The sequence below is a fragment of the Ursus maritimus genome, unplaced genomic scaffold (assembly GCF_017311325.1).
Source record: "Ursus maritimus isolate PB19 unplaced genomic scaffold, ASM1731132v1 scaffold_3, whole genome shotgun sequence".
NCBI lineage: Eukaryota > Metazoa > Chordata > Mammalia > Carnivora > Ursidae > Ursus > Ursus maritimus.
The window spans coordinates 44,969,981-44,996,993 of NW_024425563.1; the positions used below are offsets into that span (position 1 = coordinate 44,969,981).

Genomic DNA, 27,013 nt, shown 5'->3' on the forward strand with positions numbered 1-27,013 from the left:
TGAGGCCCAGAGCAGTGAAGTGAAACTTGCCCAAGGTGCGACCTAAGAGGAGAAGCTGGAGTCTGGTCCAGGCTGCCTGACTCTGGTCAGTGCTCTCCTCCCAGGCCACCTGTCCTCATCTGCCCCCCGGGGCTGCATGGGGCAAGCAGCCCAGGAAAGGGATTCCCACTGGAAGGGAATCGCTCGGAGACTCAGGAGGCTGAGAGATGAACGCGCTAGCTGGAGTGGGGGGCTCATTCTCCTTTTCTGGGCTTCCTGGGCTTGCGGAGATGCTTCCATGCTGGATTTGAACTGACTTGTGCTCTTCCTCAGCTTCCTATTTCTGCTTTGAGGAGTTGCTTATGGGGCTAGTGGGAGGGAGCCAAATCCTTTGCTTTCTACAACACTGAGCCCCATTCCACTCCGTATACCTCTGCCACCCCTGTTGGGTCGGGGCCTGTAGAAGGTGCTGGGCCAAGTGGGGGTGAGGGGAGTTCCCATTAGTAACAGTTGCAGCCATGGCTTGGGTGCTGGGGAAATGGCAGTTAGCCGGACAGAAAGGACCCTGATTGCTTAAGAGGACTGGCTTCCCGGAGCTGAGAACAGGGGGCTGAGTGTTCTGGAGTTTGTCTTGTGCGTCGGGCGGAAACAGCCCTGCAGAGTGACGGTGTGGGGGACCCGGCAGGGGGGCAGAGCCAGACCTCCCTTAGGACACAGACTGGAGGAAGGGTTCACGCTCTCATTGTGGCTTCTCTGAGATCCAAGGAGCAGCCTCACTGTGCACTCGAATCCTCAGCTCAGGGGGTAGTTACTCATTAACTACTTTATTTCTTCATGACTGGGGAGAATCTCCCAGCCAAAAAAAAGTAAATCGAGGTACAGCCCCTTGACCTTGGCTCCAAGAACAGTGCTTTTTAAACTTTGGTTTGGAACTTGTCAGCGGGTCAGAAAATGAGTTTGGTGGGTTGCAACCAGCATTATTTAAAAAACGAACTCGAGCAGAGTACCCGCAGGCACGGTGCGTAGTCCGAAGTATGATTTTATACTCTTGTTTCAGATATGGGCATGTGTCTCTGAACAGATGCTGGTTCACAGTGTAAAACGTAGTTCTTATTTGGGTCATGGTTGAAAACACGCTTGGAAAACACTGTCCTAGAGGAGAGAGGCCAGCTCCAGCAAGCCTGACGGAGGCGCCGGGGCCCTGCCCGCTCCTCCGTCCGGAAGGCATGTGAGAGCGGATGGGACTTGAGTTCGTGCTCATCTCCAGCCCCCCTCCTGCCTGTGGCCCCTTCCCCAGAAGCCCTTCATCTCCCGCCACTTCTGTTGTCCAAGGACGGCGGGCAGAGCAGGGAGGAGGCAGGCCAGGCTGCAGAAGTTTGCAGACAACGGCTGGCCTCTACTCTTCTCAGGGGCTGATGAGGACAGTTCTAAGGACACACAGCTGCTTTCTGGAACTCTGTCAAGCTTGAAAAGGTGCATTTGCTGCCTCTGAAGGACCACTGTTCCTACACAAGCATGGTTTGTGCAGGGCCCGGTGTCTCTAGCTCCCAGGTGTGCTACCCAGAGCCGGAAGAGGGCACTTTGTGCGTGGATGGGGGGCAGGGGGTGGATTGAGAAGGAGGCTCAGGTGCTGGCCTGGCAGCGTCTTCCCTTCAGTCCCTGGCTTGCCCCACGTGGGTGACGTCATGGAGCGGGGCTCCGTGAAGTCCTGTCGAGGGTGGGGGGTGAGGGAGCCGCTCTGGCTGCAGTCACCGGCGGCACAGTGACTCGTTCTTTGGACGTCTAGTTCTGCCTTGCCCGTGGCCCAGAAGCCCTTGCAGTCTCAAGTCCTGCCGGGGGCTCTGCTGCAAAGGCAGGTCGGGTGTTCCTGACTTGACACTGTACGGCGTTCGTCACGCACGTTTATCCTGCCAGGCGGTCTGCTGCAGACCGTGAGCTCTTTGAGGGTGGGGCCCGGGTCATGGTGTTGGAGAAACAGATTCAACCGGGTAAACTGGAAGGTCTAACTGGCTTCATTAAACAATTCATGAGCTGGCCAGCATCCCATCTAGCACGTACGGGGGAGCTCTGCTGAGCCAAACGAGACAAAGGTTCTTAAAGGCAGAGAGCATAAACAAAGATGAATTGATTAGCAGGGAATGCATTGTTTTATGCAAGGTTGCCCTCCTAAGGGGAGCTGAAGGCGTCTCTCAGCAAATTTCCTAGCATTGACCAGGAAATTCTAGGTTGACTGATGAAAGGTTCCATTCATTCCTCTCAGCGACTGCCCTGTGGTTCTGCACGCCTCTGCTGACCTTTGACATTCTTGGGTCATGATGTTGGGGCTGTATCTCTGTGCCATCCACAGGTTACGACTTCGGATTTATATGCCTTTAAGTCGGTTGTCCTCTTTGTGCCTGTTTGTTGGTCCAGTCTGAGGGAGACCACTTGCTTGGTGGTGAGTGGCTGCAAACATGCACTGAAAATCTGTGATGATAATTCCCAGTGTTTGCAGGGCACTTTGAAGCCACCATCTCCAATCCAATCAAAATCCAATAAATCAAAGACCCCCTGGAAGGAGTCATCTTTTTAAGGCAAGTGGCTTGTTTCGTGATCTGCTGTAACTGAGTTTCAACTCTCCCGGAAGGGAGGCTCTGGCTGCAGGCGCCTCCGTGCCCAGCTGAACGACAGCCGAGAACAACCGTGGCCGGGAGTCGAAGGTCTTTGTGGGGCGGGTCTTGCTAGTGGCAGTTCGGCCAACATTTCAAGAATTAAGGAGAAGTTCCTGATCATAGCCTCATGCTATTTATCCCTGGAAGTAAGGATCTGCCAGAAGGAGCGTTCTGAATCATGCAAGGCTCCTGGTAGTTCCCTTCCGACTCAGGATGTAAATTCACAGGAGCCGACCAATGATGAAAGTGCAATTTTTCTCCTAGCCTGAAACGAAAGGGGCCTCTGAATTCCGGAGGTTGCCCCCTGAGCGGTGGCCTGGGAGGGAAGGGGTGTTATCTCGCCAAGCCAATGCCAGAGGGAAGGGAAGGAAAAGAGGGCAAACGGTGTCCTGTTGAGCTCCAGTGGGAAGTCTTGATCCGGCGTCGCGAGCGGAGGCGGTCTATCGGGTGGCAGCTGTTTCTCTCCCTGGTCAGGGTGTTGGTAGGTCTCCAGCGTTTGTACAGGACCAGGGCCCGGGTGGAACCTTCCTCAGCAGTGTGATGGGGACTCACGGCTCCGTGCTCTGGTTGTGCAGCGGTGTCAGTGGTCAGGAGCATTCTGTAAAGTCCCAAGAGCTGTTTTTCTCTGGTGCTGTTTCCAGAATCCCTAATCCTCAGAAGGCTCTAGACTGTGACTAACAGGACCCTTTGAACTGGGATCCCAGATGGTTTCCTGAAGCTGTTCATAACAGGCTGGAGCACAAGACACCAAAGGCTCACAGTGGCTGGTCACACTGGCATGAAACAAGGGAGCAGCAGAAGGTTGTACCCGCAGAGAGTTCCAGGAAATCTGCAAGGTTCTCAGGAAGTGAAGAGGGCGCCTCGATCACTGGAGATTATACAAGGTATACCCCAAGTGGGAAACACTTTTAATAGTTTATTTCCCACTGTGAAGGCACCAGTCTTGTGGGACGGAAAGGCTTCAAGCCTTCCAGAAAACACACATGCAATAACAGGACTATTGGTGACCCGGACCCAAAGGCAGTTGAATGCAGTGCAGCTCCAGGTGTTCAAAGGGGCCAGAGCAGGAGGGCTGAGGCCTCTGGGGACAAAAACAGCTTTTTCAGGATTATGGACCTGACCAGTTACACATGGCTGAAAGACTGTTTTTGCAATTTTATAGACATTCACCCGCTAATGTCTGTTTATTATTTGAGTCATCTTGAATGCACCGTGATGGGCGCAGGATGGCAAAAACCAAAAACGGGGTCAGGGGAGTGAGGAAGAACCAAGCGGCCGTCCTGGGTTTCCCATAGTCTGTTAGTTTACTTTCTCTGCTTCTGGAGCAGACCTTTGCCATGTAAGGACGTCAGGATGGCAAACGTCTGGCCCTGAGGAACCATTTTCTGCAGGAGGAGAATGGAGTTAGTCCACATCTTTATAGAATCTTGTTGCTGCCTTGCACAGAAGTCCCCTTGAGCACGTATTAATATTTCTTTCCCACAAACCTTCTAGAACTTTCTTTTTTTACATTCAAATTGTGTCCTAAGTTTTCCCTTGTTAAATACCCAGTCTCACTTTAGGACAAAATTAGTTTCTTTTCCATTAAAGACGTATTTCTGTTTTTCATATTTTTTCTTACCAACCACACATCTCCTTCTTTCCTTGCATAGAGTTGTTTCTCTTATTTCCAGGAGCCAAGTACATTAGAACTTTTTAAAAAGTTCTTAAAACCCTTAATTTTCAGTGAAAGCTAATAAGTAAGCAAATGTGAACTGTTATGTCAGCATTCTTTAGATTTTCAGATTTATGAATATGTTTCATAGTTTCTAGAAGTATATGCCTTTTTTAATTTCCCAAAGTAGCACTAACATATCAAAATAGCTTTTAGTTTCTCTGTAATAAGTAGTCAAACATAGATAAACCAATATGGTAAATGTTTTAGTGTTTTAAGATAAAAACTTCCTTAAATCTGGAAAAACAAACAACATTTTAGAAAAAATCAGCGATGTTTTAAAAAGTATCCTCCTTAGTTCATTTAATCACATGTTTTTCTTGTTCTGCTTGAATTTAGTTCTTCCATTAGTTCTGGAAATTCTTACCCAGTTTAGTTTTATGAGGTGAAGATTATTAGGAACCTGGACAGAGAGGTCTTTCCATGAATCTCATGTAAGACAAAATACATTTGCAAGAGGCTTTTGCAAAAGTACAACTGTAAAGGATAAAAGTCTTAAAAATGGCCATGGTTAAAGATGTGGTTGGAGTTTATTACAATGCAGGTGGCAAGGAAATTTGGTTATATTTGTGACATATAACAAACACTTTAAGATAATAACATACCAGGACGTATCAGATTGTTTGGAGTTTCACATACGTTTTAGAACACTTATTTTGATAACCGACATCTACACAAATGTAAAGTTTGGTCGCTCTTATTTGACAGTTCTGTCTATGGGACTAAACAGAGCAAACAAGCTTAATGAGTTTAATTATTCACAAAATCTTTGAAATGTGCAAGGGGCCCTCTGGAAAATTTCAGTTAGGTTGGGGTTGGAAGGACTTCATTTTAGAATTTGACTTTTGGGAGGTATGTCAAAAAATATCAAAAGGTTTGGACATGTGGTTAAATCGGATCATGATTCGTTATAAAACAATAGTTATCCATTTAACCCAAGTGACAGATTATAAAAGCCAGTATAGAAGGTTACATAGTTGTGAGCAAAATTTAGCCCTTTTAAGACTCAGTTTAGGTAATGAAAGACCTGGTAAACATAGGAAGTTATTCTGGCAAAACACAGAATCCTTGTTTTTTAGGCCGATAACTTTAAAGAAAAACTTTTGGTCTGCTCTTAGTAAGAAATTATAAACAAAAGTTCAAGAAAACCTTGACCTTTAAACAAAGAGAAAACAATTCTAATTTTGCACCACAATTTTGATAATAAATTTACCCTTATCTTACCCAGTACTGGCTACACAGAAAATATTTCTTTCCAAAGATTTCTTTCCCGTAAACCGACAATTTTTTTTTTACATCCAGATTTTGCCCTAAGTTTTCAGCCTCAGACTTATTTTCTTTTTCCTCAACAAAAAGGTATTTTATTCCTCATATTTTTTCGCACCCAAGACACGTATCTTAATTTTCAGTACCTTATAATTACATTTATTAGAATTCTTAACTCTTAGAAACCTTAATTTCTAGTGAAAACTAAGTAAATATTTTTTTATTTAAGCTGTATGCCTAATGTGGGACTTGAACTCATGACCATAAGATCAAGAGTCAAATGGTCCACTGACTGAGCCAGCCAGGTGCCCCTCGATTGGCAAATTTATGAATACATTTCATAATTTAGAAACGTTTCTTCATAGTACAACACCACAAAACAGGTTTTGCTAACAGACCCAAATTTGTTTTATACAGAAAATGTAGATAAACCTATATTAATACATTATTTTCTTATTTGGAAATGATCTAGATACTCAATGAATTTTTCCTAAGATAGTTATTTTAGAGAGATTGCTTGTGTGCGTGCACACATATACACACACACTCGAGCACTAGTGGCGGGAGCGGCGAAGGGAGAGGGAGGAGCCGGAAGTGGGGCTCCATCCCAGGACCCTGAGATCATGACATGAGCTGAAGGCAGATGCTTAACTGAGCCTCCCAGAGGCCCCTAGATACTCAATTTAACCATCCATTTAATTTAGTAAAACTTTAAAGTTTTGGGTTACCACCAAAATTTTGGAAGCTATTTAAAAGTTTACCTAGAGGGACACCTGGGTGGCTCAGTCGGTTAAGCGTCTTCCATTCAGCACAGGTCATGATCCCAGGGTCCTGGGATGGAGCTCCGTGTGGGGCTTCCTGCTCGGTGGGGAGTCTGCTTCTCCCTCTGCCTCTGTCCCCGACTCGTGCTCGCTCTCACTCTCTCAAATAAATAAAATCTTCAGTTTTCTAGGTAAACTTTTTTAATTTACTTGTTCTTATTATATTTGGACTACCCATAAAACTTCATGAGGCATTAGACTCAACCATTATTCTGTTTTGGTTTTTTTCTGACAGATTTTGCAACAGAGAGAACATGAAACGCACCTCATATTCAGTAAACACAGGCAGAATAAAAGGTTTATATTTAATGCTGATAACTCTAAAGACAGGTCTTTTTTAATTAAACTAATAACCTTAAATTAGTTTTAATACCAGATATCTTCCCGGATCATGTGACCTTAAACATTTGGGTTAGTTTTTAGCTTTCTGAGTTTTAAAAATTTATTTTAGAACAGTGCAGGTGGGGGGTGGTGGTTGGCAGGGACAGAGGGAGAGAATCTCAAGCAGGCTCCCCTCTGAGCACAGAGCTCCCGCTCACAACCCTGAGATCATGACCCCAAGATCATGACCTGAGCTGAAATCAAGAGTTGGATGCTTAACCAACTGAGCCTCCCCGGTGCGCCCCAAGCTTTCTGAGTTTTAGAATGCCCAATTCTCACCAGTGCTTGCCTTCAGACAAACTAGAGCTCTGTACAAATTACTTTTAGCCATACCATCCAGAAGTACAGAAAAAAAATCTCACATTTACAACATACATGGACACACATACAAATACACAGACCAGAGGCAAACAAATCTCCTAGCTCTTGATTTCACTCATGTTTGTAGAGAGATTACAGGCCCAAATTCCAAATACCCCCCCTCTCTTCCTTTTTCTGATGAAGAGCTTCCCTCTCTTGTCTGCATCTCAAAGAACGGCTCCTACCTAGGTCCTAGAGAAGATGGGGTAGAAAACGGACGGAGAAAGTATCAAAGTTTTGTCCAAGGTGGAGATTTGGAGCATATCTGCTTGTTACCGGAGGGGCTAGAGTGGGCACGAGACCCTGGTACCGGTTTGTATTTTAAAAAGGCCTCTTTGTGGTTTGGATTTGTGTTTCCCTGATGGCTGGTGATGGTGATGAGCACTGGGTGTTACATGCCACTGACGAACTGTCGAACACTACAGCAAAAGCTAGTGATGTATTGTATGTTGGCTAACGGAACATAACACCCGCCCCCCAACAACAGAAAGGCCTCTTTCCCATTTTTCCTTAAGCCTCAGGCAGTGGTGTCCTGTGTTCATATTTCAAAGACAAGATTATGACTTAAAGGGAAAGAATGCAAAAAAACTTTTTTTCTAAGAGTTTTGGGGGCAATTGGGACTTGACCTATTTTTACACCTGTCAGCTGTGGTAGTCTCCCTTCCCAGCCATGGAAGAGCACAGTCTTGTGTATTGGCAAAGCCGTCACCGTTTACTGGGGATCAGATCCTGACTTGCGCAGGTAACCTCTTCACGTCTGACAACATGGAGGGTGCGGGGTTCTTGGGCACATACCTAGCTATTGTTCAGATGCTTCTAGGGAGCTCAGTTATTCCAACGGGCAGTGGAACACAGGACAAGATATCAAGAAATTCAAAGTGATGTGGGTGGAGGCCTGTTTATTTAGCATCCTGGGGTACACTGCCAGAAGTGATTTTAAATCCCAATAGCTTGGGTCCTGAATGGTGAATAATGCTCTGGAAACTATCAGTAGAGGCCTGAATATTATTTCTGCCCAAATATGGCATTTAAGGGGAGAATAGGTGAGTGCTTCCTTGTTGTAATGAAATAAAATGCCTTTTTTCCCCGCTTAAGTACAGGGCAATTTTGTTCCAATATCCTGACCTTTGATAATATCCACAAGTATTCTGAGAGGAGCAGGTGAGGTTTGGAGACTGGTAAAGATAGGTGGATTCTGACTTACTGCTAGGGTTGCATTTCTGGCTTTATGGAGATTTGTAAGACAAAGACCGTTGTTTTTAATTCCCCCAAAGAACTGGATTCCAGCCTGAATATCAAGGGACTGGCCTACCTTTTTAACTAAATTTGCTTCTTTATATCAAGGGGAATTTGATGCTTTTGCACGGTCTGTATAAAGCATTTTAACAAAAGCCTTCTTCATGCTTACACAGTTCAGCCTTGGCTTCTGTTAGCCCCTCAGCATCAGCCTTCCTCTAATCATTTCGAGGCGGGCCTAGGAGAAATTTTATTGATCATCTCTTTCCTCTGTGAAGAGGAAGTTGTGAACAGCCAAATCTTTTTAATGTTTCTCTAAGTCTGGTAGGATCTTCTGAAATGGAGGAAAAGAGGCTTTATAAAAGATCTGCTGCTGTCTGGGGGAACATGAATTTTTGGCAGTAGGGGGCGGGGTCTAGGATACACCTGGCAAAGGTGAGCATACAGAAATGTCTGAGGCTGACAGAGGTCGATCACAGTAAACTAAGTCCTTCTGTTAAATTCACTTTCTGGCTTCTAGCATTTATAAGAGTAACCTGGATTGAACCTAGAGGTTGGGCTGGATTTTAAGAAGGGGAATTTTCATGGAATGTAGACATTTATCTGTCTTAAGTCTAATTTCTGTTCTTTCATCTTGTCAAGGGAATCCCTAAGACTAACCCTTATACTAATAAGACAATTGAGAGCTCTTCACAGATAATTTTTCTCTTCCAAATAGTCAATTTACAGGATCTAGTGTCTGGCCATTGACGGACTGGATCTTATTAATTTCAGTAGTGACTCAAACCCACAAGCCTTTTAGTGGCCTAATCCAAGATTCATGAGGTGTCCCTAGAGAAAGCATGGATGATGCCGCCCCCCGACCCAAAAGCTGACTCCCAAGAATAGTCTGAGAAAGCCACCATCCTCGTTGTACAGGCCGTAAGCATGAGGTAGTGTGTACGGTACCTCGGGTCTCCCAGAACGTAAGACACCTCTAGTCACAGACCTGCTAATCTGTGACATCGGGCAGGTGCTCCTGGAATGAGATTTCTCCAGTACTAAGGAGCAACGAGGGGTGAAGCAACAGAGGCCCCTTATGGGCTGGGACCTCTTGTGACAAGCTTTCCTGCGAGCTGACATGGCTGGACAGAGGGCGCTGCTCGTAACTGTGTCTCTCGGGCCCCCGGTCTATGACCGGCCGCCAAGATGCACCCTGGTAAGTAGGCGCTCCCAAGTGACGGAGACCAGAGAAAATACGCTCGCTGGACACAGAACAAGAGGAAAAATCTATTCACGTTGACAGCCCTGCCTAAGCCTTGGGTCTCTGGGGGCCAAACCAATACCCAGAAGGACTGTGCCTTGAGGTTAGGGACTGTGCAGTGCTTACCGTGTACCTTGCTGCATGGACATTTTCTTGAGGCTGGCAAGGGGCCGAGTGTCAACCTAACCCATTCCGTGACCAGGTTATCCTAACGGGGGTCTCTGAGTTAGATGATAAGCACGCTAACAGCTTCTAAGTGCTGACCCATGACCACCAATTCCGTAGCTGGGGTTGCCAAGATGTTTCTTTAGCAACAGCCCTTCCCTCACACGTGCGGTAACCCACAGCAGCATGTGTCTAAACACGCCCTGGCCTGAGGAGACCCGTGACCTCACCAGTCCGTGAGGCCGGCTACACAGCAGGCTTAGCCGAAGCCTGCATTCTGTCCTGGGAGAATTCCTTCCTGTGACCCTCAACGTAAAAGACACACATGAAAGAAACCATCTCTGGGAGGAAATGATCAGTCACCCAAGAGTACGCTACCAAATTTTTACCAAAAGTTGCTCAGCCCAAGGAACTAGTTCTACGGCATTTTCTTCTGCTAACTAAATTTACAGAAAGATTCTTACCGCTCTCGATCCAGCAGACCCTGCAGACGGAGAAGCCGGGAGGCTGGCGTGGTCGGAAACCCTACCTTCTGGCTGCGTGTCCGCGGTCCTGGGGCGAGCAGCCGTCCCGCGAAGGAGTATCCGCCGACTACGCCAACCAAAGGGGAGGGAAAATTCTTCCTCCACCCTTCAAGGTCTTCCAGCTGGACTGAGAGTTAAATGTACATAAGACGGATTAACCGGAGGAAAAAAACTAGAGTGTAATTATGTGGGCACAGTACACATAATGAAATTGAGACCTAAAGAGATGGCCAAGGCAGGCAGTTTTTATACTTTTAGGAACTGACGGGACAAAGAAAACTTAACTTTGGGAGCTCCAATTAGTAAGGAACTCTAGGCAGAATTTAGGGTGTGATATTAGTAAAAATTAACCAGGATTGTTGATACAGCTTTTTTGGCTCTGAATTTTCTCTCTCTCGTGATAAGAATGTCTCTACCTCCCTGGCACAGGGAGGGTGCCTTTCACATGGGAGATTTATCTCCTGCGTTCAGGGTTACAGAGGTTCAGGGGTACAGAGGAGGGTCCGAGGGCCCTTCTTGTACAGGTTGTCCCTTACATATGTTTTATTTAAAATAATCAGTATGCCACAGTGGCACATTCAGGAGCAGCCTGCCCTACAAAACCAACACACCAGCTCTGTAGATATTCACAGCTCTCCCAGCACCATGGTTTTTAGACCTAAGATGAGCAGGTGCGCTGGGAGGTGGCATGCGAGCACTTAAGGATCCTATTAGCTAAGGCTTTGTTTACACGACTGCTCTTTCACAAACTGATTTTATAATACTATCTAGAAACAATATCTCACATTTATGACATACCCACAGACCATAGAGGCAGGAGCATCCGGATGGCTCAACCGGACATCTGCCTTCGGCTCAGGTCATGATCCCGGAGTCCTGGGATCGAGCCCCGGGCCGGGTTCTCTTCTCAGCAGGGAGTCTGCTTCTCCCTCTCGCTCTGTGTGCCCTCTCTCGCTCCAATAAAATTTAAAAAAAAAAGGCAAAAATCCTATAGTTACTAATATTTGTGGAGAAGATTTTTTTAAGATTTGTATTTGTCCCTGGAATCAATCTTAAGGGGGCTGTGCTAGAGCTTGGGCACAAGAGCCCTTTTTAGCAGTTTATACTTTAAAAAGGCCTCTTTCCCCCCCTTTTTTCTCCCTCTGTCTCAGGTGATTGATGGGCTGTGTTTGATAGATGTATAACTTCAAGGGACAGAGAAAGAATGTAAGTTCCTGCAAGAAGGGCTTGGGTTTCCCAAGACCAGTAATTTACGAGCCTTTGAGATAAATGAGGGAAGTTTCGGAACAGGTAAAGGGATAGGTGAATTCTGAATTGTGCCTGGAGCGGATTTTTATTTTGAAAAAAAAAAAAATTGTAAGATAAAGACAGTTGCTCTCAATCTCTCAAAGAACTGGGCTGTAACTTGAATGACGTGATAGGTCGGCCCGCCTATCCCAACTACGTTATTAACGTCAATTCCTTTCTTTCCCCCTGGGCACATATTTGAATTTCAGATACTTCTGGCAGTACTGAGTAATCCCCCGGGGTGTTAAGATGGGTTCCCAAAGAGGGAGCAAAGGATATTACCTTCCCGAGATCCAGAGTCACTCCCAAAGACAGCCGAAAGAAAGAACCACCGCCTGCACGTCCCGGGCAGGCAGCAAGCCAAGCCTGGCTACACAAATGGGACAAGGAAGAGGGTGACAGCTGCCTCTGGGAGAGGGGGCATCCACGAACAGTGGGTTTGGATTCAGGAAGGAAAGCGTGACGTGCAGTTCTCTTCCCCTCCCCACGGGGCACTGCAGGCACGTTCAGAGGAAGTGATTCTGCCAGTTTTTCCACGGTCCCCTGTGGGGCCTCTGCTATCTACTGGAGTTTCCCATTGGCTGTTTGGTTTTTTTTAAGGCATTATTTGAGAGAGAGGGAGCGCAAGTGAGCAAGACAGAGCACGTGTGAACGAACGAGCACCAGCGGAGGGAAGGGCAGAGGGAGAGGGAGAAGCGGGCTCCCCGCCGAGCAGGGAGCCCAAGGATCCCAGGACCCCCAGATCATGACCTGAGCTGCCAAAGGCAGATGCTTAAGTGACTGAGCCACCCAGGTGTGCTCCCCTCCCCTTTGGTTGTAGCTGTTTACCAAAAAATTCCTCAGTCCCATTAACTCTGAGAGGGGCCTAAGGGGGGGGCGCCTGTAAGGCCAGCACCTTGCGAATTTTGTTTCTGGTGGCGTTTTCAGAGCGGGAAAGACAATGCAGACCGAGGATTAGCAGAACGAGTGCTCAGAGGACAGAGAGGGGCAGCAGAAGTTCCTTCCGTCTTATTTTAGGTCCCTCTTCTACCTTTAATTTTCCTGGGTGTTTTGCTAAATCTTTTAATTACTCTTTTAAGGAAACTATTTTGGAATTTTGAAACCTTTTGGAGCTCTGCTTGCCAGTGTAAACCTGCATCCTGTTCGGTTTGGGGGCCGGAAGGTGGCATGTTTGACTCTTCAGAACTTAAGGATCCTATTAGCTAAGGCTTTGTTTACACGAACGAGACAATTAAACATGCGCACCTAACGCACCAGCAGTAACGCACCAGGCGTTGCCGCGGACGGGCCGAGAGACGGCGCGCCCAGCACGGGCCGTTCCCGCGCGGATGACCAGCAGCCTCCACCCATCGTGGGGACTGCCGACTGGAAATGGGAAAGGACTCAAGCAGCAGAGCCCAGTACACGGGCCTGCGGGCGGGAGCCGGGAAGGGACTCCCGTGTGGACTGGCGCTCTGTGACAGCCCCCCATCAGCCTATGCTGACCCGGGGACCCTGGGCTAGAAAGCGCACTAGGTCAGTAGCTCGAAGGCAAAGAGGGGAGCAGAAACCGAGAGGACTCACCGGCGGCGCCTGGGGAGCTGCAAGAAAGGCGGGGCACGCAGACGGGCTCGCGGGGCACCGTGCCTGTGATTCTCCTCGTCCCGACGGCCGCCAGCAGCTCACTGCCGATCCAGTGCCACCACCACGGCTGTGAAACAAAATCCAGCCGTGTGAACGGGAAGGTCTCGTTGGCTTTATTAAACAATTCACGAATCGGGCAGCATGCCATCTAGCAAGTAGAGAGGAGCTCTGCTGAGCCAGACAAGAGAAAGGCAGAGAAGGCATTAACAAAAGGGAGTTCACTAGCCAGGAATGCACTGCGCAGGCCAGGTCGCTCTCCTAAGGAGCAGAAAGGGTCTCTCGGGAAATTTGCGGGTCAGGTTGCCCGGCTAAAGGCTGTATTCCCGGGGAGGTGAGACTGTAGTTCAATTAGGTACTGAGTCCTGGTTTACTGACTTGGGGCCTGTGAGTTTCATTTTAAAAAAAACAGTGGTCATTACTGTGTCCCCAGGGCTTAGCGTGACATCTTCATTTGCTGAATAACGAAGTGCTTGAGTGCCAGGCACGGTACTAGCACCATCCAGTGGTGACCAAAATGGACCTGCCCTCATTCATGGGTCCGCCACCTGGTGAGGGAGATGCAGAGTAGAAAAAAATCATTCAAGCAATTCATTACGATTGCTATAAAGGAGAAAGCTAAGAAGGGGACCTAATACAGATGAGGTTTCAGGGAACTTCTCCCTAAGGAAGTGGCATTTAAGCCAAGCCCCGAAGAATGAATAGGAGTTAGTCAGCTGAGGTGAGAGGAAAGTGTTCCAGGTAGAGGGAACAGCATATGTGAAGGCTCTGAGGCAGGAAAGAGGAGCATGTTATCCTTGAAGAACAGCAAGATGTTGATGTGCCCTGGGGTTCAGACAGTATAGAAGAAAGGGCAAAAGGGGGGAGGAGAGGAATTGGGGTATACTAGACCAAAAGAGATCTGTGGGTCGTGTTACATATTCTGGTCTTTATCCTAAAAGCAATGGAAAGTCATGGAGGGGTTTGAAGCAAAGGGGGATATGATCCGATTTGCATTATAAAAAGACCACTCTGGCTCCTCCAGGAAAACGGATTTGAAGAAGTTAGACGAGTACATGTAAATGGACCAGCGAGGAGGGCACAGCAGGGATCCAGAGATGATGGCGCTCAGACCACCCTGTGGTGGTGAAGATATGGAGAGGTTCCAGGGAGGCATTCTGGGGATGTTTAGAGAATAAGATAGAACTCTGGGATAGATAGAATATGAAGATGAGGAAGAAGGGGTCAAGGCTGGTCCCCAAGTCACTAACTTACACAGCTGGATGAAGAGTGTCCGACACTGAGCTAGGGGCCCTGGGCCAGCGTGGCCACCCCGAGGTGCCTGGGTGGCACCCAAGCGAAGGTGTGGTGGGGCCACACCGGAGAGGTCTGGGCTGCAAGCCCACTGACGTCGGGATGAGGTCACCTGGGGGCGGTGATAGGCCCTTCTCCCCAGCCTGAAGGAAATCCAACATTTAGAGGCCACATGCAGGAGAACAGGGGAGGGGAGACGGAGACCGAGTGGCAGACACAGGAGAAAACAGAGAGCCTACTATCAAGCCAGGCAGGTGTGGTGTTTCAAGGGGGCAGAGGGCATGACAGCCAAATGCCTGTGAAGGACAAGACAGACCAGGCCTGAAAGATTAAGTTCAGGTTCACAGAGGCTATTGGTGACCTTAGTGAGAGCCAGTTCGGAGAGTGACGACAGCTGGAAAGGAGTCATGTTATCAAACAAGTATCCGACGAGAGCGCGTCCCATAACTTGAGGGCCGTGAGAAGAACAGGAGTGTGTCAGGAACACACACTGGCACACCTCCTACAAGTTCCTAACATCTCACTTGTGTTCTTTGTTTTTCTCCAACAGCCTAAACGGAAACTTGATAAAGCCAGAGGAGGCCAAAGTCTTTGAGGATGAGAAGCGGATTGTCTGCTTCTGAGAGGCCACTTCCATGTGTGGGGTCCTCGCCCCGGGAGGAGCCCCCCGCGTAGCTGTTACAATTTTGCAGGGCAGGAGTGTGCCCGGTGAGCCGCTGCCGTGACTATAAATACACTGTGAGAAGACATAATGCATATCCGGGATTATTTTTATCGGACAGGAAAGGAATAAGACTGAGCTCGAACACCGGCCCTCAGGACCAGGGAAGTGAGCTGGTCATGCGTCTTCATGGAGGAGCTGAGGACACGGTAGAGAGTCAGTGCCAAGCTTCTTGGAGAAAAGGTGCTCAACAAATAAGTGTTTTACCTGGAACATTCTCTTCCTCCTCAGTCCCTCCCCACAGGTTGACGGTCTGCCCACCTCACAGCTGTAGATGCTGAGATATGCAGTGTCGGGTTGGACGCACCCAAGGTTTTGCCAAAGCAAAGGCTCCTCGTAGGCTCCTGTTTTCGTCCTTGGGTCTCAGGGTCTGTGGACAGAGATGACGGGGTAGCCTCTTGGCAGGTCTAAGAGAAAGGGTGGGGTCTTCATAGTGCTGGGTTTCCACTCAGGGCTTTCTCATGCTGGGCTGAGCTCCTCAGGAGGGCCGACAAGGGTGGGCGTAAGTGCTCTGCGTCAGGAGGAAGCAGCCGTGCCCATCCTCTAAAAGGAATAAGGCCCGGTTTGCCTTTGTGGCCTGAGGTCCAAACAGAAGCTTCTCTCTCTGTCTCTTGCCCTCCTGAGGAAGGGAGGTCTCTCCCTGCCCCGGACTAGTGAGGATGACTGAACTGGACTTAAGGCTGAGGGAGCTGCTGAGAACCCAGCTGGCAGAGCATGTTACACCGACCATCATGGCAGGCAACGTGCTGGGCGTTAAATGGGGGAGGGGGTGGTGATATTACCACATAACTTGTTCTTTTGCCAATTCATTTAATAAAGTACTGAAAACATTATTTCTAATTGCCCGAGTCTGGGATTTTTCAAAGGGAATTTAGACTGATAAGCATGCTAGGACCCCTGGACTCCATGCCTGGACTCCCTTCAGGATACTCCCTGCGCTGGGTGGGGCGCTGGCGTGTGGGGCTGTGAAGAGCCTGCTGCAGGACGGCCGAGGTGTCAGCGTGATGGTCCTTTGCTGCCCTCTCCACCTACCAAGGGATCAAAAAAAGCCAAGGAAGCAACTGAGGCCTTTTCCTCCATCTGACCTCTGAATCCATACAGCTGGCTTCTCAGAGGAGCAGACTTGGTCAGGGGTGGCTGGGGCCGGGATGTGCTGCATGGGCCAAATTTCACAGCCTTCACCACTGTGCCGTGATAGGCCCTGGCAGGCCAGGCTCGATGTCCACTACCTTCTGTGGCAGCTCACTGCTGAGTGGACCCGTCACCCACTGTGGCAAGAGGCACCAGGCTGGTAAGGACCAAACATGAGAGGGGAAGGGATGAGGGGGCCTTCCGACAGTACCTTTGGGTTCTTGGAGGTCCCGTCTGCTTTGTGCAGCAGCCCGTCAGGAAGTGTGCAACTGAGGAAGCGAGCTCTGAAAATCCTGTAGTCATTCAGCCACATGGTGGCTGTTCCCCTAAGGGGCCGCTTTGGTAGCTCCAAGCCAACCCTCCCTTCACCCCAGATCTGAGTATTCACGTAATAGTCACCCCGAGGCACTAACTCTCTCCCGAACAGAGCTTCTGGGCAACGGGTATGGAATGAACGTGGCGAGCTGAAGGCCAGGGGTGCTTAGGACAGACTTCAGACTTCCTGAGTAAAAGAACTACACTTCTCAGCTGACATTCGGAATTTATTAAACCACTAAAACTAAACTTTTGAGAGACTAAAGTTTACTCAGAAACTACCACAGAGTGCTGCTTTTACAGATTATCAGAATTAAAACTGCTACCTCTAGGAAATTGGAATTTGCGTAGTGTTGACTGGAATTCTGTTTGGAAATACTTCTGGTCTTCTAGATGGTGAACGATCGATTTTCTATTTCTCAGTCTCCTAATGTGCCGGAAAGGTTCTCCGTTACTCACTGGTGAGCTTCTGTGAAGAGAAGTGGAGACTTTCCCTCATCAAGAAAAAAGACCGCTGAAAATTGAAAGAAAAAAACAATTCCACAAACTTAGGAGAGGATTATTTCTTCTCACAAGACATGTTGGATGGTTTTGGGAACGAAACAACAGCTCCTATATTTCAGACCTGCATTTATGGCATGTCTCTGCTGATTTGGAACTTACTAAAAAAAAAAAAAAGAAAGAAAAGAAAAGAAAAGCCACGTCGAGTCACCAGGTGGCTTTAGGCCGGGTCCCAAGACTCGGAAAGCGGGGTCGCTGCTCAGTACACCCTAGCCACCGTGAAGCCAACGCTGCTGTTTCTGCTCATCAGGAACCGGCCAGGTGGGTCTCCTCTCCACTGGGGGTTTAGGGAACTTTGACAAGGTCACCTAGGGGCCTGGAAGTTCTCAAAGTCAGGTCCAAGAATATTCCATCTCAAGCAGTTTGGAATAGTCTAGCTTCGGCAGCCAAAAAGGCACAGCCATTAGTATTCATCATTTCCACCCAAGAACCTACCGCTGAAGCAGGACTCACCCAACAGAGGGACGCCCAGCAGCCCAGTCCTCACCTGGTAAAGAAGGAGCAGGAGCCCACGCCTCCGCCAGGTGTCCCCCCTGTTCCCCCACTGGACGCACGCAGCTCACGGATCTTGGTCCACTCCCAGGCGTGCCACGTCTACTGCCAGTAACTGAGTGCTCCCTTACAGGAAAAAACCCTCACCCTGGAGCTGAAAGGCAAAACCACGATCATTAGCCCAGGTTCCAGAGAAAGGGATTTTAATGAAAATGGAATTCGCTGGCGAGGAGGCCGAGGCTCCTGTTACCACGCAGACGTGCTCGTAGCAGCGCTGCTGGGCCCGGGGGCCATCCCAGCATGATTCTCAGCCTTACCATGCAACTGACTGCATCCAAGACCAGCTTAAGACTTGTAGAGGCACTAAGCAGTGGAAAGGTTATGGGCCCCCAGCGATCTGTAATACATTTTTTTTTTAAAGATTTTATTTATTTATTTGACAGAGATAGAAACAGGCAGTGAAAGAGGGAACACAAGCAGGGGGAGTGGGAGAGGAAGAAGCAGGCTCCCGGCAGAGGAGCCCGATGTGGGGCTCGATCTCAGAACGCCGGGATCACGCCCTGAGCCGAAGGCAGACGCTTAACCTCTGTGCCACCCAGGCGCCCCTGTAATACATTTTTTAAACAATAATAAATGATAAAATAAGTGCAAGGATATTAAGCAAGTTTTTCCCATGACCACTTGGGTGGTTTTTTGTTTGCTGCAAATAACAAATATCAAAAGATCTCAACGTCTTTTCCTTGATTTTTTTCTGCCAGTGCTTTCTGTTATAAAAGCAGTATCACATTAAAGGAAATTTTTAAAATAATGCTTATAAATGACACAACACTAAGTTACTTTAATTTTTACATGTCATCTTCCCATGTTTTGCCTACTTTGTGCCATTTTTCCCAGTTTTTTTTATTGTGGCAAAATACACATAAAATGTACCATCTCAACTATGTTTAAGTGTACAGTTCAATGGTATTAAATATATCCATAATGTTGTGCCACCATCACCACCATCCAGCTCCAGAATTTTCTTAGAACCCTGAAACTCTAGACCCATTAAAGAACTCCCCGTTCCCCCCTCCCCCCAACCCTTGGCAACCACCCTTCTGTCTCTAGGATTTAAACAATTCCAAGTACCTCATATAAGCAGAATCACAGTATTTGTTCATTTTGTAACTGGCTTATCTCACCTAGCATAATGTCCTCAGGTTCATTTTCCCACATTGTTACACAGGCTTTATAATGGTCATTTGTATTCTGTTGGTTTCCTTAATTATGTTCCAAATGTTACTAATCTTACAATTTCAGAGTTGTTTGTAAGTGTTAAGTAGGCCAGTACTAGGACATATGTTGACCCTTTAGAGTAGACGCCATTTTGTTTTGGTACCATTCTGCCCAACATTGGTATTGGAGTAGGAGACCCCTGAATTTCCTAATGGATGATGTTAAAGAAGAACCAGTCCTAACAAAAGGTAACCAGGAGGTTGTCTGGAGGAGCTAAATGGGACTGTAAGGCTAATCCCTAATTATCACAGAGTTCTACTAACCCTGCCGCCACACCAAGTACGGTCCATGAGGAGGCTCCTGAAGAATATGTGTATAAAGGACAGCCACTACGGAAGTGAGACTGACCTCACAGCTGCAGAAGGAGGTGGATGCCTATTAATCAGGAACTAAATAGAATTTAGCCAATTCGTTTCCAAGGTGGCGGAAGGAGACCCGAACACAAGAGTGAGCATGCACTCCAAACCAACCATCCCTCGCCTCCAAGATTCCCCCAGCTTCTGCCCCTGAGCATACCCTCCACTACCCTGCACCAAGACAAGGAAGAAGAAGACAATAAAACAAACATTGCAAGGACCTTTTGGGGTTTAGGCCAGACTCCCTGGACAACCTATCTTGACCAGAGGGCTATAACATGCTTTCTGAAATGGGTTTTTGGTAACTCTAGAGTGTACTGTTCCATAGTAAATGGTATTAAGGGTTAGCCATGGAAAAAAAAAAAAAAAGAAATCCAGTCTTCCAGATTGGTTGTGGTGGTGATTATTTCATACAACGTTTCTGTGGAAGTAGAAAATTCTTTAGGACTGTTTTTTTGGAGTAGGATTATCAAGTCAAAGATTCTTGCTATGAAATTTTCTTTCTTTTTCAACCTCATAATGTTGAAAGTCAGCGCATAGTCTAGGGGTATACCAAATGGTTTGGAAGCAGATGGAAGTTACAGAACAATGTAACGTGAAGCTGGCAATGTCTCCTTTGACCCCGTCCTGGACCCTGACCCTAGACAGTGTTGAGGCACTGCCCCTGCTCCCCCACCCTACAGATTATAGCTACAGACTGGCACCGGTGACCACTACAGCTTCTGGGAAGAAGGAATCATCCACAAATCAGCCATCTGTTTGAAACTGGTGCTGTGCAAGATAATAATTCATTAGTGCAGGTGTCAGTATCTTCAAAATCAGTTTTCCTTACTTTAAAAAACTTTTATATGTGTATGTATGTCCTTGCTTTGCCCAAACAGACCTACTCTGACTGGACCCATTAACACTGGGTCAGATGAAAACTACCTCTTCCCAAGAACCCTACAAAGTAGGACCTACCTCATGAATGAGGGAAACTGAGAACCCAGGACTGTGGGTACAGGTCTTTGTACTGTATGGGGGGGGGCAGGGTGGAGCAAAACCCTTCAGGAAAGGGATTTTGGCAAATGTAGAAAGCCACACCTGGCAACACCTGAGATTTTGAGCTCAGTTCAATCCCCTCACTCGACCACTGAGGAGACCGGTGTTGGAGCAAAAGCAACTTGCCTGAGATCACACAGTGTATCACTGGGAGAGCACGATCTAGAACACAGGCCTGTCCCTGTTCTGATAGTTGTGACCTTCGGTTCCTTCTGCGATTGACCTTCCTCCTGCTAAGTCTGGTAAATCTGGGCCCAATCCACTAGGACAACTTAAACAAAATAAACTCTCACCCTAAGAACACAGATGGGGTCTCTTTAGTCCCTGGTGCTAAAAGTTACAGGACTCTGGAGTCACATTTCAAGCCTCACAGTGGCCTGACCGTCACACGGCTGGGACGCCCAGGAGGAGCTTGGGTGATGGGAGTCGGACTCTACAGAGCCAACAGCTTCCTCATTGGCCACTGATCCTCCAGCCGCCAACCAGGGATCTGGACCAAAGGAAGCAAGTAGGCACATTCCAGAGAGCTGGAGAAGATGCTGTTTGGATGGTTTTCACGCAAGAGGGCAGCATGTGTCCAGCAAGCAATTAATCCATTATGTCAGTGGCTCCCAAGGATCCAGCTGTGCTGGGGGCCTGGTGACATTGTTCTTTAAGACTCCATACCAAGCACATAATGTTAAAAGCAATTTCATTTTAAGCCCATTCACCCTTGTGTCCAAAGACACTGGTAAGCAGAGAGTGGGTCCCAAGGCTCCATAAAGAACAGCACTGCAAGTCTCTGGGTGCTGAGGACAGAGGTTCAAATCTCAGCGCTACCAGTAGTTGTGTGACCCTGGACAAGTAACTTAGCTTTTCTGTGCTTGGGTTTCCCATTGAAATACTAGTACTCCCCTCAGAGGGGTGTTTGGTTAGAGGAGTAAATTAATACACGTAAAGCACTTAAGACAGTACCTGACAGGTAGTATGGGCTCCAGAAGCAGTAACTCTTATTCTCTGATCAGAACCTTTTCCTTCCAGCACGGCCTTAATGAGCACGAAGGATAAGGAAAGAGAAAAGAGGCGCCTGGGCTGGGCCATCCTTCCCGTCCTTCAGAGCCCCTCTGAAACAACATCGCCATTTTCAGACAAATAGCAAGCTCTAGACTGTCAAGCGGCCTAGAGCCGGAAGCCATTTCCAAGGCTCAATACCTATGGGCTAAGAACCATTCCCCATATTTGACACTTTCATTTTTACTTTGTTAAGGAACCGCATATCCGTGTCCTATCCAGAAACAGGGATTAGGGAGGCCAAAAGCCTGTTTGCGTTTTGATTTGATTTCACAGATGTTAGCATGTATTATCCGGCCTCCCACACTACAATCATATGGCTGAAGGTCATTTCTTTGATGTCAGCACGTGGTTCTCTGTTTCTAGCATTTTTTTCTTTCACTCATTAAGATTGCTACTGATTCCCCAGCCTGTTGAAGAAATGAATGATGGGAGTCTTGAGAGGCGCAGGAGGAGAGGGGAAAGGGAGGAAGAGAAGGGAATAAAGCAAAACGAATCGGGAGGGTGGGAGGTGGGCGGGTGAACTCCTGACTCCTGACTTGCACCCAGCTTTGCCCCTCCTATCACCTTGTCCAGGAACTGGCCCAGTGTGTCTCAGGCCGGCAGCCCAGCGTCCTGGGCACTGGTGTTTATGGAGACAGCAGCCCAGCATCTACGGAGCAGCTATGGGAGATATCCCAGCTGCCCACTGCTGCTTTTATATTTCCCAGTGGATTTTTCTATTTCCTACATTCTTAGGCAATGTGTAAGGTCTTTTTCCTTCCGTCAAGATAAAGCACTAATTTCTAATTCATTTTCCCAGGAGGACCCATTGATGATCAACAACATTCTTCCAGCTGAATCATCTAGTCCAGCATTTCTCAACTTTTTTTTTCATCACAGCCCCTTCGAAGAGACTTTTTAGACATTTTTTCCCTAATCCTTTCCCCACCATGAAAATTCTAACACCACAGTTATACTGTATTTCTCTTTATGGCCCCTGGGCACAAACCATTGAATACCTAAGTTCTTTTTGGTCTCCCATGAACCAGTTTTTACTCTCTAAGGGGTGATAGCCTCCCAGTTGAGAATGCTTGATCCAGTCAAACCCTAGATAATTCTTGTTACCCTTGCCATCTCTAAGAACCCCACTATCACCCTAAAGACCATTTGCCTTTACACACATTATTCAGCTTCCAATCCAGTAAATTTTAGCAGTTACAACATTCTTATTCCTGCCTTCATTTTTTTATCTGTCCTGAAACAAGTTTAATCATTGTGCAAAAACATTGCTTGTGTTGTTTAAAAAAACGCTAAGTGTAAAAGGGGAACAGGCTGTCCTAACAGGGACTGTTCCTACCTGAAGCATTCTGGCACCAGCGGCTTCAGAGCTGAATTCCATTGACTGCCACCAGGCCTCCGGGCAGAACCGGAGGCTGAGCAAATCCGCCTTTGCTGTTGTCCCACTTCCCTTTCTCACTCTCTAATTCCCCTACTCTCACCACCCATCCAAGAAATCCACAGAACCCAAGCCTCTGCTCCCCCCAGGGTGCCCACCTCCTACATCAGCGTCCTCCTGCTCGGTCACCACCCTCACAACCCCAGAATAATTCCAGAATACATTTGGCTCTTATGAAAGGGTTTGATCCCTGCAACGTCTTAAGCAGAGCTGAGAAAGCCCGTCCTCCCTCCCTCCCTCCCTCCCTTCCTTCCTTCTCCCCCTCACAGACATACTGAATACTTACTTTATCCCACGCATTTTGGGGGCTGGTAAGAATACAATGGTTAGCGTCATGTCTGGGATTTGATTTTATTCTATTTACAAGTTAATAAGTTAGACTGTTACTGTTTCATGGATGCTGGTATGACACGAGACGCCTGGGTCAGATACACAAGACTTTACCATCCATAGAACGGCAGAGAGCTGATGGCGAATAAAATTTTTATAAAAAGTTTCCATAAGGAAATTAGTCAACACTGAATGTTTCTGTAAGGTCAAAGTGAGATTAGTCCTGAAAATGCCCATGGACTTAGTGACATGGAAGTTAAAGGTCACCTTGATAGCAGCCATTCTGATAAGCTGACAGCAGGGAAGCCAGACCGGAGTGGGTTGAGAAGTAATTGGATGAAGGATGTCTTTCAAGAAATAAATGAAAGAGAAGAGATGGGACAGTGCTCAAAGGGGATAGGGAATCTAGGGAGGGTTACTTCATCTGAAGTAAGACCAGTTAAATAAACATTAATTGGGAGGGAAAGACAGGGTGGGAGAGAGAGAGAACTCGAGACTCCCGAGGTGAGCTGGACCAGGGCCTGCCACATAGCTGAGACACGGAGCGTCTCGCAAGCCGCGGGGCTCCAGGGTGAGGTGCAGAGCAGGCGGGCGTGTGAGGCTAGGAGGGTGCTGGCCCGCTGTCAACATCCAGGGTGAATACGAGACTCTGTGGGACAATCATCTCTTCAGGGGGAAGGGGAACCAAAAACAGAGTAGAGTAGAATTTATTCCTTTTAAATGTGGAAACGTTTTTTAGGACAATTTTTGCCCCTTTCGATTCCTTTAGTTTCTGAAAAGACGAGAACGAAAAGGTAAAGTAAGCCGCACTTACGGCCTTCCCCCAACTGTCCTTCCTCAGAAGGAAGACTCCAGGGCCTACCATCACGGGACGCCACTGAAGGAACGAGGTCAAGGACACCAAGAGATTACTGGAGTTGTGGCAAACTCCCATAGAAGGTCCACAATGTCAGACCCTCTTCTAATCATTTATATATACTTGTTTTTCTCACTTCTCACAGTAACCCTATGAAGTCAAGGAACCTGAGCTACAGAGAGATTAAGGTAACTCACCCAAAGATCACACAGTAAGCGAGATAGCAGATACTCCAACACAGGCGGTCTGGCTCCAGTTGGCATGTTCAACCACGTACGCCATGCTGCTGCTGTTACTGAGTGCCCAGTAAAGAGTAATCCAGAGGTGAGCAGAGACGAGAGGCCCTGGGAGGAGAGAGGGGGAGACAGTTTGAGGCTGGGGGGAGAGGTGCATCCATTAAACCTCAGGTACAATGGGCCACCTCAGTTTGGACTGTAAGCCAAGACATCATCACTACCGTGGTTTAAACAAATGATTAGGACTCATTTATGTAAGTGCCAAGTCTACTCAACTAAATTTATAATGTATCAGTAAGGATTGCATTTTTATAAATGTATGTATGTATAAATGTATGTATAAATATATAAAGGTATGTATAAATGTATTTTTGTATAAATGTATAAAAATGTCTAAAATGTATAAAAAATCAATACAATTTTTATTATAACCAACAGTGATATTAGAACTTGATCTGGGTTCTGAAAACAGCCTCAGAGCTGGACAAAATCATCAAACATATGACCGAGATGTTACAGATATGTGACTGATTTGCCTAACTTGTGCATTAGTTCCATAATGTGTATGGTAGATTCTTATGGCAAATGCTCCCCAATAAATGGGTCATGAAATGACACATTGGCAAACACGTTAAGCAGAAGCCTGGAAAGTGCTTGTAGATCAGACCTTGTCCTTTCTTGCTGCTGGGAACCCTTCCGCTGCCATGTGAATAATGCCAGGCAAAGCGGCCGGAGACACTCGGGCCAGCCAGCAGCCAGCCAGCACTTACCTCCAGACATGTGCACCTAAGACAATGCCCCCAGCTGACCCACCTGCTGGCTGGAGCCGCGTGAACGAGTCTAGGCAAGAGCCTACGTTTCTGACTCGCAGAACTGGGAGTTAAGTAAGGCTGTGCTTTTAAGCTACTGAATTTGGGGGTGGTTTGTTACTCAGGGAAGGATAACTGAAACGATACATAAAAATTAAGGAAGGCTAGCTGCCGTACTAAACGACCCCTAGATACACAATGGCTTAAATACAACAGAAGCTGACCATTCACAGAAACAGTTCAAGAAGGCTTCACATTGGTGGTAGGGGGCTCTGTGGCATACAGTCACTCAGGGTCCCAGGCTGTCAGTTTTGCCACCTTCAACGTGGGCCTGCCAAGGTCACCTAGGCACCGTAAACCAGACAGCAGCAGCAGAGAGAGCACGGAGGGCAGCAGATGGGAAGTTTTATGGGCCCGCTCAAGAAGCAGGGCGCATCTCTTCTATTCACATTTCAAAGGCAGAACCTGATCACATGGCCAACCCCAACTGCGATGAAGGAGTCTAGCTGTGTGCCTGGAAGGCGAGGAAAAGAGCATGAGGGACTCAGTTTGATGCTACAGACTTACGTTAGCATTTTAGGCACAACGAGAGCACAGGGAGCCTAATCCACGCCAATCTTCATCCCTTCATCTGCAACACAGGGAAATAAGTGTTTCCGCGAGGTGGTTGCAAGGATTCCATGTAAAGTACTCGGTAAGGGTGTCGGGCGCATGACAGGCATTCAATAAATGGTAGCTATTAGCGTTAGTACTAAGTTGAAGGGTGTGAGAAATCAAAGAGTATGGAGAGGAGGAGTTACACGACACTATCCAGATAGCAGTAACATTACTCATGACATGTCCAAGTGCAATCACGAAAGTCTAACTCAAACCAGTGTTATCAAAAAAAAAAAAAAAAAGGAGGGGATTTATTAGGATCGAAAGACAGGGTGTAGCTCTCCACATCAAAGGAAGACCTGCCAAACTGGAACCTTCTCCAAGACTTCAGAGGTTGGAACTCTTCTCCCTTTTCATGTTATATGCCACTTACATAGATGTTTGCTTCAGTCTCGCTAATGACACACCCTTTGCATGTTTCAACAGGCTCCAGGATTTTTCTAATTTTCAAATGTATGGTAATACTGTGGTTGTATTTTTAAAGAGGGTCTATTGACCATGAGCTGGTAATTGCTGAAGTGAGGGGATGGGGACATGGGAGTTCACCACACTGTTCTCTCTACTTTTGTATACATTTGAAAATTTCCACTAAACAAACAAACAAAAGAAAACAAAAGCCCAAGACGGATCTCCTCTTGACTTAGAGACTCAAGAAGGAGGGACGCACCTGATTGTATCTTACATCACAGTTTTAAGCAGTGATTGTCTGCCTTGGTGACAACTGTATGTACGACAAGGGAAATGCTGCCATGACCAGCACTGTCATCTGTTTGGCTGTGGTTTTTCTGGATTTTGAGAGCAATGGCTGAAGTGATACACAGACATCAGACTTGACAGGGTTGGATGAATTCAACTACAACCTTTTCTTGACCTCACTGATTGCTAGAACACATGCCCCCTTTCCTCACACCATATCACCTTAAGAAACGTAGAGCTGTCTTGGCAGCATTTCCCTTAAGGGCCTCCGTATTTAATAGTCTCCGGAGAGAACAGGTCAGAGAAAAAGCACAAGAACTGCAAAAATTACAGATCTACTTTCTAGTGATGGGGACAATAAACTCAGGATAGTCACATATGTATGAAGGGTATCTAATCAGAATATCTAGTACATAAGAGACCCTCTGGCCAGTAGCAGAAAATAAAAAAAGAGGTTGAGAACAGCTACTACTCTTTCTTAGAGGATTCCCCCCCCCCCCACTTTGCCA

At 47.3% G+C, this 27,013-nt stretch overlaps 1 protein-coding gene, 1 long non-coding RNA gene and 1 other non-coding gene across 5 annotated transcripts in view; 2 read left to right on the plus strand and 1 right to left on the minus strand.

The window, feature by feature from the left end:
* The window catches only part of NOD1 (nucleotide binding oligomerization domain containing 1), a 69,602-nt gene extending 53,508 nt beyond the window's left edge, over nucleotides 1-16,094 (plus strand). For 2 of the 3 annotated variants that reach the window (XM_040644125.1, XM_040644126.1), the window contains one exon: nucleotides 15,091-16,094. In XM_040644125.1, the coding sequence (XP_040500059.1) occupies nucleotides 15,091-15,163 (73 nt within the window). In that variant the 3' untranslated portion in view covers nucleotides 15,164-16,094. Of the gene's footprint in view, nucleotides 1-3,271; nucleotides 3,515-15,090 lie in introns of all 3 variants that reach the window. The other variant, XR_005838541.1, reaches the window with a different exon arrangement.
* On the plus strand, nucleotides 7,798-7,922 carry LOC121105945. The gene has a single exon (XR_005838684.1). It is a non-coding gene; the product is annotated as a small nucleolar RNA SNORA24 (small nucleolar RNA).
* LOC121105819 lies at nucleotides 15,031-26,998 on the minus strand. Its single transcript, XR_005838542.1, has 2 exons — nucleotides 24,304-26,998; nucleotides 15,031-17,914 (listed from the first exon to the last, which is right to left on the minus strand). It is a non-coding gene; the product is annotated as an uncharacterized LOC121105819 (long non-coding RNA).
* Between the last annotated feature and the right edge of the window lie 15 nt (nucleotides 26,999-27,013).